A 15,926-nucleotide genomic window follows, 5' to 3' on the forward strand; every position below is an offset into this window, starting at 1 on the left:
TTTCTGTTCTTATCATTTTAGCTCGCCTGAACAGAAGGTTCAGTGTGAGATTAGCTGATTGCTTAGGCCAAAATAAAAGAATTTTCAGAGTGGGTACTTGATTATGACGGCGAGTATGTATGGTTCTGTGGAAGAGGAAGATTACTGTTATAAATGGACTCCCTTGACATTACATTGCAATTACAGCTCGATGTACTTGGCGAGTTTACGTATTTGTCCAAGTTAAATTAACTTTATGAGGTTTTTCACAGATGGAATAGATATATAGAATATCATAGTCAAGAATAAGCATATATAGTCACTGTGTATCTTTAATGTTGAAACTAAATCTAGGGATGACCAAACCATCTTAATTTGATACCAACAGATTCTTTAAATCTTTAACTTGATATTTATAGGCAGGCCTTCCGGCGTTCCTACATTTTCATACTTTTTTTTAAATGCCTCGTACTTTTTCCTACTTTTTAATGAAAACCTACTACTTTTTTTGCTTGACATAATCAAAGCCTTGAGATGTCTGGTGGTTGCGGGTTTTGCTATGTAGAGTTATTTTCATTTTAAATGCCAATCTATAAATATACATGTATAAGAAACAAATACTAATGTGCCTCATATCTAAGATAAACTCTGCCTCACCTTACATGAACAGCTGGAAGTCAGTGATGTAACCATGGGCTGAAATACCTAATCATTGACAGATCTTATATAATCTAAATGGCCAGTGTGAATGGATAGAGGATGAATAAGAACTGCTTGATCATTGATAATTCATCCGCATTGTTCATGAATGGGACTACTTTGTGTAGCACATGAACAAATTCCTTTGGATGTGATTTGGAATCAAAGATGCTACATGATTGTCAGAAATACACTTAACTTTGGTAGCGGGATAAACCCGCAACCAAAAAGGTAAAAAAAACAACAGCCTTTTCAGTAGTTATGTTTGCAGATGATGGACTCTTGATGTGTTGCTGGCAGTTTCTGGAGCCATTTGGTGAACCTTGCAATACATTGCCTCATATCAAGGTACCTATAATCCTACCAAATCATATGTGCACAGAAACTGCCAGTCAAGATATCTGGGGTCATCATTCGATGCCAGTGTACATGGCCGGGCCAAGGGGGCACAACAGTTGGCTGAGAAGTGACCTATACTCATCAAAGGTGCACCTTAATATTTTGGCAAAGGAATAATTTTTTCTAAAAATTTAGACCCAGATAAGCACCAGAGGCCACCATTTCATACCTGTATTTCAAAATTTTCCAGGGGGAAAGCCCCCCCCCCCCCCCCATCAAGAGGTGAGTAAACCCCTCCATTATCTCAAAATTTAGGCCTAAAAATGCATCAAAGGCTGCCATTTCATACCTGTATTTAAAAAATTTCCAGGGGGACAGCCCCCTGACACCCCTCCCCCTCATCCAGAGGGGAGTAACCCCTCCATTACCTCAAAATGTATACCTAATAATGCATCAGATGCCACCGTTTTATGCCTGTTTTAAAAACTTCCCAGGGGGAGATCCCCCTGACCCCCCTAAAATGAAGCTACCAGTAAATGCACCAGAGGCCACCATTTCTTACCTGTATTTCCAAAGATTCCAAAGGGAGACCCCCTGACCTAACATGGGCAAAGGCACCCCTTCAATACCTACCTTGGTCAATGCTCGCTATGCGCCTCTACGGTGACATCTTCATTCTAGACTGGTGCCCTCCAGTCAAAATCTTCTGGTTCCGGACCTGGTGTAGGTGTAGTATTAACAGCTATTAAGGTAAGCATTGCAAATTTTATGTTGATAATATTCTTCCGCTGAAGAACGAGTGCATTTTTCTCGATGCAAAGATAATAACCTTTTTATTACATACGCATCCACACGTATAACTATTATGTAAATATCATAAATATGTTCAATAGCCTGAATAGGATTGACAATACTGAACTAAATAGAACAAAATAGTGCAACAACACACATTGAATTACGTCACGCACCCGATATGAAATTCAGGCGTCAGTGTATGGAAAAATATTGACGTTTCCGGTACTAGTGTAACTTAACGGGGAATAGAAACGAGTATGTAATAATGCGCATTATTACATACCCGTTTCTATTCCCCGTCAAGTTACTATGGAACCGGATACGTTAATATTTTTCCATACATTTCATATCGGGTTCGTGACGTAATTCAATGTGTGTCGTTGCATTAATTATTTTATTTAGTTCAGTATTGTCAATCTTGTTCAGGCTATTGAACAAAATCATAATATTTTTATTACATTTATACGTGTATATACGTATGTAATAAAAAGGTTATCTTTGCATCGGGAAATATGCACTCGTTCTTTAGCGTAAGAATATTGCGCTCCTTAAGTCGCGCAAATTTCCGCTGCATAACTCGTGCATATTCCCCGATAAAAAGCGTAACCTTTATTCTTCCGCATAATCCAGGACCCTTTTATTACATACATGTAATTGCAACATGATGAATTTGTTCAATAGCCCGACTAAGATTGACAAAAAGAATTAATGCAATGGCACACACATTACATTACGTCACGCCCCCGATACGAAATTCAGGCGTCAGTGTATGGAAAATATTGACGTTCCCGATACCATTGTATAGAAACGAGTATGTAATAAGAACGATTACAGAAGAGAAAAGCAGCAGCAGCCACAACAACTACTACACAGCAACTGCTACTATAATCAAAGCCTTGAGATGTCTGGTGGTTGCGGGTTTGCTAGAGTTATTTTCATTTTAAATGCCAATCTATAAATATACATGAATAAGAAACAAATACTGATATGCCTCGATCTAAGATAAACTCTGCCTGACCTTACATGAACAGCCACAGGCACCAGTATCGGACCTGGGACAAAGAATATGGCCTTGTTTTCATCCTAAATGAGTTCAAAATGAAAAATATGTAATGAAATATGACCCCCCTACAAATGATACATACGTCTACTGAAGGCCAGAATCTTGAGAATCGAGCCTGCGAGCAATGGGTTCACTTCCCGGGCCGTTGTGAAATAAATTCTTTAGACAATTAAACAAACTTCCTATCACTTTTTCCTGTATACATTTAGCTACAAAATGAAACCGACCCCAAGTCTCTGAAATATCTATCAGGAAACGAGTGATTTCCTGCTGAAAGTCCCTGGTAGATAAAAATGCGGCACAAAGAATCGGTACGTAGACATAGAGTAAAGTATGGTTGTCAGCCGAGTATGGCTCAAATTCAATAAAAAATACTAAATAGTATAAATAAATACATAAACTAGGGCCACTCACAATCGTCAGTTGCATCTCAAACACGCGATATTGGCGTTTCAAATTTTTCCACGGTCTTTCAACTGAATGCTACGCCATTGAACAAAATTCATTAGGTATTTTTAAACGCAATTTCTGATTGGCCAATAGCGACACACCTCCGACAGAATCGCAACGTTTCGTGCAAAATTACTCGAATATTATCGTATCGGTTTCAATGGCGGAGAATACAATTGAAAGACCGACGGAAAAATAAAAAAGTAAATATCACGTATAGTAGATGCTACTGACGGTGGTGAGTGGCCATGATTTACATATTTAGTAATGGCAAATGAATTTGTCCCTTGCTAGGCTGACAAGCATCTTTTAGTCCGTGATTTCGTACCGTTTCATTGTGCCACATTTCTATCTATCTGGAACTTGCAGCAGAAAGTCACTCGTTTTCTGATAGATATTTCATGAACGGGGAGGGCTAGAGCCTTGGGGTCGGTCTCATTTTGTAGCTAAATATACATGTGAAATAGTGATAGGTAGTTTATTCAAATGTCTAGATAATTTATTTCACAACGGCCCGGGAAGTGAACCCATTGCTCGCAGGCTCGATTCTCGAGTTTCAGGCCTTCAGTAGACGTATGTATCATTTGTAGGGGGGTCATATTTCATTACATATTTTTCATTTTGAACTCATTTAGGATGAAAACAAGGCCATATTCTTTGTCCCAGGTCCGATACTGGTGCCTGTGTGAACAGCTGGAAGTCAGTGATGTAACCATGGGCTGGAATACCTAATCATTGACAGATCTTATATAATCTAAATGGGCAGTGTGAATGGAAAGAGGATGAATAAGAACTGCTTGATCATTGATAATTCATCCGCATTGTTCATGAATGGGACTACTTTCTGTAGCACATGAACAAATTCCTTTGGGTGTGATTTGGAATCAAATAAAGATGCTACAGGATTGTCAGAAATACACTTAACTTTGGTAGCGGGATAAAACCCGCAACCAAAAACGCCTTTTAACGGTAAAATTTTACCACTATAAATTATAAATGTTTGAAATAAACTTATTGACATGGGGTTAGTATAATGTAAAATATGAGGTCCTGCTTTATAGTCACGGTTTATCTGGAAAGAATTTTTGTTATAATTCCAGGTCACCGCAAGAAAATGGCGATAGTTACAACAATCTACTGGCTATTAAAACACTATATATACAGATCACTTCAGCTGTCTATGTATTTTGCATTGAGCAGGCCTGGATCCAGGGCCGGGCCGATATAGACCAAAGAATGCACCAGAGGCCGCCATTTCATACTTGTATTTCAATTTTTTTCAGAGGGAGAGCCCCATGACCACCCTAAAGTGACAGGAATACACCCTCCTGTACATAAAAGTTTAGATAAAAAATGCACTAGAGACCAGCATTTTAAATTATACCTGTATTTCAAAATTTTCCAGGGGAAGAACCCTAAAATGAGGTGAGTACGCCGCCAGTACCTCATTTAGACCAAAAATTGCAACAGAGTCCACATATTTCATACCTGTATATAAAAAACTTTTAGGGAGGAGACCCCCACTCTTCCCCCCAGTACGGACAGAGGCCCACCTCCCGTACCTACCCCCACTCGGCGCTATGCACCGCGCCGGTGTTACCTTTTGATTATCTGGAACACTTCAAGAAACTGAAACTTATTATTTTACTTAGTGTTTGTAATTACAGGATATCTATCATTATTGTCAACTACATGATAATTTAGCAATTTTTATTGGTCACATGATAGGCTATGTTTGAATTTCATATCTTATCATGACAGGAAATTTACTCATGTTCTTCAAAATATAACTTTGGTTTAGAGATTATTTTGATCATGTGATTCCCCACAGTGTATTTTGTGTACGTCAAATTGGCATACTCCCTAAAATGAAACCAAATGGCCAGTCCGGGTATTATTGCAGGTCGGCCTTCTGTAGCCCAATCAATGTTTCGAACCCGCAGTGGCAAGGGACAACGGGGTCAAAGTCGGCGACCTGAACCACCCGGCCAAGGAGTCCGCGTAGTGCGTATGTGATGTTTACATTCATCTGTAGATCAATATATAAGGCTACGACAAATGAAATAGCACCACTCGAAGTAAAACTTTCGGTCCCTTCGAATTCGAGATGCTCAGCTGAGTTCAACTAGATCTATTATTTTCGTAAAGGATTATTATTCAAAGCCCCCGCCTTTCAATACCTCACTCGTCATCCAGTATGTACAGCCATTGTTCGTATAAAATCAAGTGCACATCACGTTAATCTGTCGCGTTGACTCATACCAAGGGGTGCAATATCGGGGTAACTTGATAAAACTCCAAGCAACGATAAACTCCCTTGGCAGACTGTCGTTTATTTTTAGATATATTCTTGGAAAGCCCAGGGCTTATTTTCTAAACTTCGGCCTTGGCATACTTATTTTGTGGAATAATGGAGTTTAAGTGTGAAAATGTAAGGTCTTCTTTCATACTAATTATTTTATTTTTTGCCTACAATATGAAATTATTTTAATCGAGATGAGAACCTGTGCTCTGCGTAACTTCAGCTTCTAGAAGACGAATTAGATTAAACTAGATTTAGCAACCACCACCAATTTTTTTGTTTGTTTTGATCACAGGATGAAAATTATGTTTGTATATGAATGACAAATGAATTGTGTTTTTGCAGATGAAATTTACAGATGAAGTTTTTTAGGGTGTTATTTAAAGTTATGTCCTAGATTTTGACACATTTTGTGCAAAATTGTCCTGTATGTATGTACATATGCTTTAAATTCTTTAATATGACTTTTTTATCTATTAAAAAGGAAGATTTCCGTAATTTCTTTAGGGAGATTACGCAGTCATTCAATGGGGGGGGGGGGGGGGGGGGGGGGGGGGTGATGAAAAGAAATTTTGAGAGGCGGGAAGGGGGGCGGGGGGCAGTATATGCTTTTGAATCCCCCACCCTTAACTTTTGACCCCAAAAGACTGATTTATTTTTGTCAGAAATGACAGTAGGTAAAGGGGAAAAAGCCATTTTGAGAGAACATTAACATTTAGATGTACTGATAAGGATTTTGATGTATCAATAAGGGGAAGAATATTTTATTTGTTTGTTCTTGCTTTTGCTTTTTAAGGGAAAATAGGGATAGGTTAAGCTGGTCGGTTCCCCATTGCCCCCCACCCGTCCCTCCGCACCCTCCCAACATTGAGATCGTTCCTACGCCAATGACTAAGAGGTCCACCCGTGTGTTTGCTAAAGCGGACTATTTCGTAGTTGCTCTTGTTTATATTATTAACATCATCGTGTTATACTTATGTCAGACACTATACATGAATAATTCTACTGAAAATAATTTTAATATGGTGTTAAAGTTAACATGTAAAAACTGGTACATATTTACAATGTGCTGGGGATGAGTTTTTGTAACTGTTATACGTCCGTTTTCTGTCCACAGTTTACTTGTAACGACTTGTCCTCTGAAGCTATTGGTCGTGTTTGCATTTAGGAGTCTAAGTTTGTGCTAAAGCCTCAAAGAACTTCTCCTACTAAACCGCTAGTCATGCAATTTCAAAATGGTTTTATATATGTTCCTTATGTAACTATTTACCAGATTGTTCAAATTATTCTGATTTATCTAAAATATTGCGACAAGATAAGATAAAGAAATAAGTTCTTCGAATTTTGATGACATCATTAAATTGTATATAAAGACCCTAAGAGATCTGTAAATCGAAAATAGTCCATTTACACTGTGTCATCTATGTATTTCAGAAATAGATATGTCAGCATTGATTTCCAGCACAGAAGTGAACGATGCAATTAATGCGAAGCCAGCTGAAGTTGGTGCCAACGACGCACCAGAAGACGAAAGTCCAGAACCCGAAACTACAGCTTCGCCAGGACCTGCAACTCCTGAAGCTAACAGTGATTCATTACCTAATGATTATGTTGTCGTGGATGAAGTGCCTGATGTAGAGTCCGAGGAGATACAGAATTTGCAAAGACAAACATCGGGTTTTGCAGGTTATTTGGAATATATACCCAGTATGCCTACCATACAGTTGTCTAGCTACCTACCGGGATGGCTATATCCTGCTACTGAAACTGACAGTGGTACAAGTGCAAACACAGAGTTAAATGAGAGCAACAAGAATTTTGAGATATGGCTAAATGAAACAATAAGAGGCGATTATACTGGATCTATTGAAGGTAAAAATGAATTCAGATATTTTGATCCTGTTACACTACATACTTTTCCATGACAAGAAGTGCAGGTTCGCGTGTATATATGATAAAATATTTTTATGATAAGATATAACGCTACCATTATATCTCTCAAGCAATCAATTTAGCATGGACATACAATATCTAATTTAAACAATTGTCATATAACTATCGGCATGTAAATAGAGTGGGACAAAGTTAGTAAATCGAAACCGAACATGTTCAACAGTTGTGGTGACAAATACTTCACGCACGTACACATGCTTTTGTAAATTTTAAAATGGATTAAACATTTAAGCTTCTCCAGTGGCACTGAGCAGTTTAGTTATGCTGAACATTAGACTGACAAAAGTACATGACTCTTTTTGTGTTTTGAACCTAGAGTTTCCTTATCTTATTGCTACCCGAGTGCAATATATCACAAGGATATTTAGTTTATCACTACCAAAGATTTACAAAGAAAATTTTGTTCTTTGCATGATTCCAACTGAAAAGTCTTAACATTTTGTTTCTGTGAAGATAAATCATAACTCGTCACATGACTATCGAAGTACACTGTTAAACAAATTAGATAAATGTACAGCTTCTAAATATTTTCAAATATTTTTAAATTAAAAATAAAAACAAACAACACACTTTTCGTGTCAGTTATCTGTCGATTGGCTCAAGAGTATATGCAAAAATCAATATATAAAAAATCGGATAAAAAGTGTACGGTACAGTACATGTTCGAAGAGTAATTTGACATTTATGTTTACTTCCTATTGGTTCATTTTTCAGCAGTCATTTTAAATATGGAAAGTGACTATTTGTGTTAAAATCCCAACCTTAGATATTTTGATTTATCTTAATTTAACGTCTTAATTGTTTTTGGATCTGTCAGAATAAACTTGGTTAGTCCCTCACATATTGCTTGTTAAATGGTACGCATGATTGTATATTACGTGTTGTTTTTTACAGAAGAACAACGGTTCAGGGCCTGTTTGATTACAGCTATTTCCGAACACTTCATTAGGATGCAACACATCGATGATGGATTTCTTACAGAAAACTGTTCTGTCACTAACGAGGAAATGTGTTATGCACGTGCCAGTAAATCACAGTGCGCGAGGAGACTTCTTTTAATGTTGTTACACAGAGACACCAGGACAATACTGTTCTTTTTGTTCGAGTTGTCCAGTCTCGCTAAGGACACTGTGGAGAATATAGTACGCTCCCTCCACCAACATTTGGAATCAAGCTTCGCGAAACAAGCTCAATGCCTTCGTTGTATTCTTCAAGAAAGAGTAAGTATATGCCTGATCTCAGATCACCTTCCAAGGTGTGACAGTGGATTGTTGACATTTGTCAACACTGTGAGCGAGAAAGACCAACCTGCTATACCCAGTGTATCCGGGAGACTTTGGAATATTTTGTTCGACACAGTAACTAATGAAGTTCTGTATTGGAAAGTTATTAGAATGATCAAAGAAGCTATCGAGTCGTGCGGTTATCAAACAGATATTGTTAGAATGTTAAACGGAGATATTGATACGGGCAGAAATAGCTTTATTTGTAGATGTGATGATATGCGAAGAGGTCAGAATGGCGATATACATGAATCACAAGAGAAACGGGAACCATTATCAATGTCTCGTGGAGCAGAAGGAAATAGCAATCCAGTTGATGAATCAGATATTGCTGAAGCAGAGAATAATCAAATAGTTGCGAATACTAAAGTTGAAACAGACCCCGGCCACCAATCAGCCAGCGGGTTTAGATATGAAAATACTAATACTCGAGTGGTTGTATATCCACAAAACAACGGTGCCTCCGGATATGCTGAAGATATGAAGGGGCCGAAAGGAAATGTAGATAAAGGTAAAACTCCGATGCAACATCCTGCTAGTAAAAGAAAACAAGATCAGAGCAGAAGCAATGGGGATGAAATTTTGAAAAGGAAACCCCCTAATGGTTCAGATCAGAAATCGACAAGAAAACGAAAAGAAGAGTCGAGTGAAAATGAAACTAAGGAGAAAAGAAGACGGGGCGATGGTGGAGAAAACAGCGGGACTTCTAGGACCGTAAACTGCGACTTACAAATGGAGATGTTGAAGATAGTTGGACAAGAAAATCAGCCTGACAGTGGGTTATCTTTGCCAAGTACATCCAGTAACGGTGACAGTGGAGTGTACGAACAATCAACAATGTATTCAGAAGGCGAATGCGATGATGAAACCGTGCCAAAACAAATTGCAGTTGATCTCAGTTTATCTGCTTTCCATACTAGTAATGACCAAGACACTGAAGGACAAGCTGTAGAAGATACGTCCGGTAATGAATATGCAAGTGATATTTCAGCTCCAATGCATCAAGAGTCAGTTTCAAACCTGTGCAATATGGAGGACAGGTTCGAGGAGATGTCAGATGCGTCTCATGAACAAGATAACTAAGTCGAACCAAACACTACAGAAGAAATGTTAACGCTGACTACACCATGTAACGAGAAAAATAGAAGAGAAAAGAGATGATATGTTGTTTCATGAGGTTTACATTTCACTAAGTAATAATCTCTATTATCACCTTTAGCAGAGATAAAAAAAATCTGATTTTACCAGCCTTGTTCAATAGTTAAAAGTGGATTTGTGTTCAAACTCGTTCATTTTATACCTTGAACATTCGCTTCCATTTGTGTCACTGTAGAGACAAGGCCAGTTAATGCAGGGAAAACTATTTTTGATTGTCATTTGTGAATGGACCATGTTTTATTTTATACGACATATGTGTTTAATATAAATCGTTTCTGATAATACTCACGCTAATCATTTGTTAGAAGAAGTATACCCGGTATTATTTATTTGATTTATCGTTTTGATAGGATGTAATTAAATTTTTGTACATGTCGATGTTTGATCTCATTTTGTTAAAATCTTATATTGAATACATTTTGTATGTGTAATTAATTTATGTTTCTTTAAATGTGAAAATTAATTTGTACTTATGATGACTGTTAAGCAATAGGGCCGGCAGCAAAGTGTCATTGTTATTATTATCATACATTCTATTTCTGCACATGATAGTCTTTCTTTACATCATTTTAAATTTTCTTTGTATGTAAATTACTAATTGTATGCCTGATATAATTATATTTACTTTGAACAGATTACTAAGTCATATCAGATTATACTGATGTTTACACAGCAAATTTGTTTTAAACGAAGTTCACCTATTTGTGAACTTTAAATTTAGCGGTTTAGGTTATACAAATCCGATTAAAGTTATTTTTAACTTGGTCAGTCTGTTTATAACTCAGTCTTAAATCTATTCAACTAGAGGTTAAATATATACCTTTTCCTAAAATAATCAATCGTTTCAATGAATTAGATATATTACTTATATTATTTAAAATCTTGAATTATTTTGTAACAAGTTGCACCACATCTGCTTTTAATCATGTCGCATTTTTGCAGAGGGTTGATGCAAATAATACTAGTTTCAAAAATTTGCATGAACCATGCTAGAGTAGCCAGAGTAGCCAGGGTTAGGGTTAGGGTTGGTTTCTGGCTAGTCTGGCTGTTTGGTTGCTCTGGCTAAACTCCCACACATGTGTAAACTCTTGTCAGTCAAGTATATTGATCAGCTGGTAGCGGAGTTGGTCCCTGGGGTTATCGGTTCTCAATCATTGATTAAAGTGAGGAAATTAAAACAAGATATCATTATATCACTTGTTAGGTTTATACTTGATATACTGTTGAAAAAGGCATTTTCATCCAAGTACAAGCCAACAAAATATAGTCTGCGACTGAAACCTTCTGTTTAAATAGACCTAGGTATGTTCACCACGGAAATACTGCGGCGAATTACACTTCTTTTCTGTCGCCTATCTGTCATTTTGAGTCTAAAACAGAATGGTGGTTATTGTATCCTCTATTGAAAATTAATACACATCTTTATAAACCTGAAAGGAGCTGACTGGTTTCTCGTTGGAACGGGTTGTGGTTACAAGTGTAACTCCTGTCTGTTTATTTTCTATGGCTAAATGTGGCTTATCATCGTTTTTGAACATAATATAGAAACATGTTATTCTTTTTATTAGCCCACCTGAACCGGAGGATCAGGATGTTCTAACAGTATATAGGTGGATGGGCCGGCGTCCATCGTCAACAATGTTCTGAAACTACGGGCCAGACTTACTCCAAACGTAGCCTGTACCATCCTGAAAATGTCCTTTCTCAATTTCAATTAAATGGTTTTGCCTGACCTTTTCTAGGGCTGCTAGAGCAAAAGAAAGACAAATATTTATACGACTTCTTCTCATGAACCGCATGACAGAACGTCATCAAGCTAGGCCTGTCCTCTTCAAAATTTATTCAAATATGGGCACTCGGTCCATTTTAGGGGCCGCTAGAGCTAAAATCAGAAATATCTTTAAACGACTTCTTCTAATACTTTACTTCTCAAAGACGCATCACAACATAGTCACCTATTCCCCCGCTCACAATCACATAAACTTGAAGAAAATCATTCTCACAGTTGGAAAAAAAATCATATTATAACGCACTGCAGCTGCGGGCACCGTGAATCCAAATAATACTTGCTGTGTATAATACTATTGTAAAATCAGTTCAAGAATAAATGAATTCACTGCACTCTCACAGTTGAACAATCAGTACAAAACTCATATAATACCGTGCTGCGGCACCGAGAATCCAAAAATAACTTTCTGTGTATCGTAAAATTAATTCAAGGACAACAGGAGGCTTTTTTCAGTCGAGTCTTGTTGTTTAGGTCAGGTGAATGGGCATAAATGTATGTGAATTATACTGGATCTATACAAACAAAACCAAATTAAAAAATGATTAAAAAAAAAAGTAAAGTAAAAAAAATAAAAAAATAAAAAAATAAAACGAAACAGAGGGTCTGAAAGTGGTGGTTAGAACTGGTTTGAGATCAAACCGCAAACTGTTTAACATCCACATCGATAATTGCAATACATGATTAATATTATATTTTTAATCGGCGAGTCATTTGCAGGGGGCTTAAACTTAGTCAAGGCCAATACTGATTTTTTTTCGTGTGTCTGTACCCCCACAATTCTCGTTTTCATATCATGGGAATATTTGTAAAACAATATTGGATTTCTAATTTTCGAAGTGATGATTACATTTTTAGTAGGATTCAGATTTGTTGTTTGTTTTTACTCTAAAACACTCAAAATTCGCTCTCCATTGACCCCGAGAAACAAAAATTTTCCAGTGGAGGCCCCCTAACCCCCACCAGCAGGGAAAACCCCCTCACGCACCTACCCCATCTTGACCCCTCCACCCCCACCCCCACCCCCCGGAAAAAAATTCTTGATTCGCCCCTGCTGATGATACATTTATATAATACATAAAATTTCAGTATAGTACAATATTTGATGTAAAATCAAGACCAGATCAAACATTATTTCAACATTAAACAAATTGCTAAAAGTTGTTTAATATTATGTCACTGAAATTTGTAACTAGATAGTCTACTTGTATCTCTCTAAGAATACGCTTATAGCTACGGGCGGCGGTTACCGCCAAAATTAGTAAATATACAATCCATTCATAAACAAGTCAGTCAGTGCAGTGCATTTCAATGCCGTCTAGTCTAAAACTCCATCCCGTCCAATATATTTGCATTCAACGCATTGTATTTTGAAACCATTTAATACAAAACTTCATTCCATCCATTTAAACATGGAACGATGCATTGAAAACCTTGTTGCGATGCACCGTAATATGAAATCATGCAACAAAACATAATACCATGCAGCTCAATGTGAAGTCGTTTAACACAACGTGAGTACGTGCAGTTTAGGCATACAGACACTAAATAGAAAAATGGCGCGAAAAAAAATGGTAGTCGCATAATGGCGGATACAAATAGTCCTCAGTTTTTTCGCTGTGTAGAGCTATTTTCCTTATTTTCTTTGCAAATTTTTTTGGTAAAATCACATGACAGATCTATGCTTGACATGAAGATAGCATTTTGATCATGAAATAACACCATGACAAAATTTTTCATGGAAACTTAGATCATACACCACCAGTATAATTTGGGGTCTCATTTTTTAGCTGATTTTGCAGTTTGTGTGTTTGACTGAAATTATTTTTCTTGCATCAAACATGACCCCCACTTTTCTTTTGATTTTTAGTTAGCACTGACAATATTCTTCAAGAAAATGTAAGTTACAGAAATTTAAAATGGGTCCTGATGTGTGCTGCGGTCATTGGAAATAGGTCAATTTTATATAGAATAAAGAACAACAACTATTTAGTGTGTTATAACCTATAAGATGACATTGGTAAAAAATGAAATCTGGCCAGATAATGGTGGAAATGGGCTAGTTTGATTAGAATTTGATAGAAAATGACAAATTAATGGCAATTTTGTTGAAAATGAGGATAAAACCCAAAAATATCACATTTTCACTGTTTTGGGTGTATTTTTTTCATAAACTGCATATTTATAGGCTACTGATTGCTATTTTCTGTCCATCAGAGGTAAAAGTGAAGATATATAACAGTTTAAATGTGTAATTTGCATGCAGATCTGAGTAGAAGATGTCAAAACAGGGCAAAACAAGGCTGAATTTAAGGTAACTGCTTCAACATTATGTCGCGACAGCTATTTTTGACAAAATCTGACGCTTTGTCTTATGGTACTGAAAATGCCATAAAAACCTGGAAACTGTTGATATCAAGCTGAAACCTTGGATTTCTTCATGCATTTGGGTTTCTTGTACATTTCAAATGAAATTGGCACACTGTCAGAGAAAAAAGTTTTTCTTATAGGCATACAGACACTAAATAGAAAAATGGCGCGAAAAAAAATGGTAGTCGCATAATGGCGGATACAAATAGTCCTCAGTTTTTTCGCTGTGTAGAGCTATTTTCCTTATTTTCTTTGCAATTTTTTTGGTAAAATCACATGACAGATCTATGCTTGACATGAAGATAGCATTTTGATCATGAAATAACACCATGACAAAATTTTTCATGGAAACTTAGATCATACACCACCAGTATAATTTGGGGTCTCATTTTTTAGCTGATTTTGCAGTTTGTGTGTTTGACTGAAATTATTTTTCTTGCATCAAACATGACCCCCACTTTTCTTTTGATTTTTAGTTAGCACTGACAATATTCTTCAAGAAAATGTAAGTTACAGAAATTTAAAATGGGTCCTGATGTGTGCTGCGGTCATTGGAAATAGGTCAATTTTATATAGAATAAAGAACAACAACTATTTAGTGTGTTATAACCTTTAAGATGAAATGATTCATTACAACTTGACGCTGTCTAATGTATATTGACACCGCTTTGTGTAATTAAGAGCGGTGTATAAAAACTTGATGCCATGCAGTCCTATGTGAAGACGTTTAACGCATCATGAGTTCGTGCAGTGTAAAGTGAAACGATTCATTAAAGTTTGGCGCCGTCTAATGCATACTGAAACCATGTTGTGTGATTTGGAGCGGCGTATCAAAATTTGATGCCATGCAGCCAAGTGTGAAATCGTTTAACGAAACACCAGTACGTGCATTGTAAAAGGTTAATAGGACTATCAGTTCATAGGTTTGACCTTTCATAAATACTGACTCTGGAACACTTATACATTACGTGCCTTCTGCTGCCTTAACGTATGTTAGGGTTTCACCTGGCAGCTAGGTATAACTTTTATTTACACTGTCTTGTGACTTTGGAACATGGGGCTAAGAGTGAGGTTAGGTGCACCATAAACCGGTTTAAACTCCCCAGTGGTGGTTTTGCCACTGACCGTTCCAAGGCGGTGCCCCACTGTGTTTCTGTATTTGTTTGTTTTGTCCTTGTGTGTTTATTTTGTTTGTATGTGTGGTGTGTGAGTGTTGTTCGTGTGTGCCTTTGGGGAGGCTGTGTTTTTGGAATGTGGCTTTCCCTGTTGGATATTCTTCCTTGTTTTCACATAAAAATATATTGAAATTTATCCTAAAATCGACCTTGTGGTAAAAATCTAACATTTAATTTTAAACATTTCCTGCGATTTATCTGAATATTTAAAGGGACCTTATTTCGTGAAACATCTTTCTTCTCAGTTAAAGCTTTGTCAGAAGTATGCTTCGTGAAACAGAATCAGTAAAAGAAAAAAATGACAAAATTGAGTTAATTTTTTTAATCCTATGAAATTTAGGCTTACATGTTTATGCTTTTAGACAGTATATCAAACTTACATGTACTTCATAATTTTTGTTTGTTTGTTGTTTTTTTTCGGGGTGGGGGAGGGGGGAGTTGTTTGGTTGTTTTTGGTTTAACGCCGTTTTTCAGCAGTATTTCAGTTATGTAACGACAGGCAGTTAACCTAACCAGCGTTCTTGGATTCTGTACCAGTACACACCTGTTCTCAGCAGGTAACTGCCAACTTCCC

The 15,926-nt window shown here is 36.9% G+C and overlaps 1 protein-coding gene across 1 annotated transcript; it reads left to right on the forward strand.

The window, feature by feature from the left end:
- Positions 1-5,485: 5,485 nt before the first annotated feature.
- Positions 5,486-12,405, forward strand: LOC123529538 (uncharacterized). The gene is made up of 3 exons (XM_045309906.2): positions 5,486-5,756; positions 7,062-7,499; positions 8,475-12,405. Exons 2-3 carry the CDS (start codon positions 7,070-7,072, stop codon positions 9,944-9,946), a joined length of 1,902 nt encoding a protein of 633 aa, XP_045165841.2. The 5' UTR covers positions 5,486-5,756; positions 7,062-7,069; the 3' UTR covers positions 9,947-12,405.
- Positions 12,406-15,926: the final 3,521 nt, after the last annotated feature.

This window comes from Mercenaria mercenaria, chromosome 13 (assembly GCF_021730395.1).
Source record: "Mercenaria mercenaria strain notata chromosome 13, MADL_Memer_1, whole genome shotgun sequence".
NCBI classification, from domain to species: domain Eukaryota; kingdom Metazoa; phylum Mollusca; class Bivalvia; order Venerida; family Veneridae; genus Mercenaria; species Mercenaria mercenaria.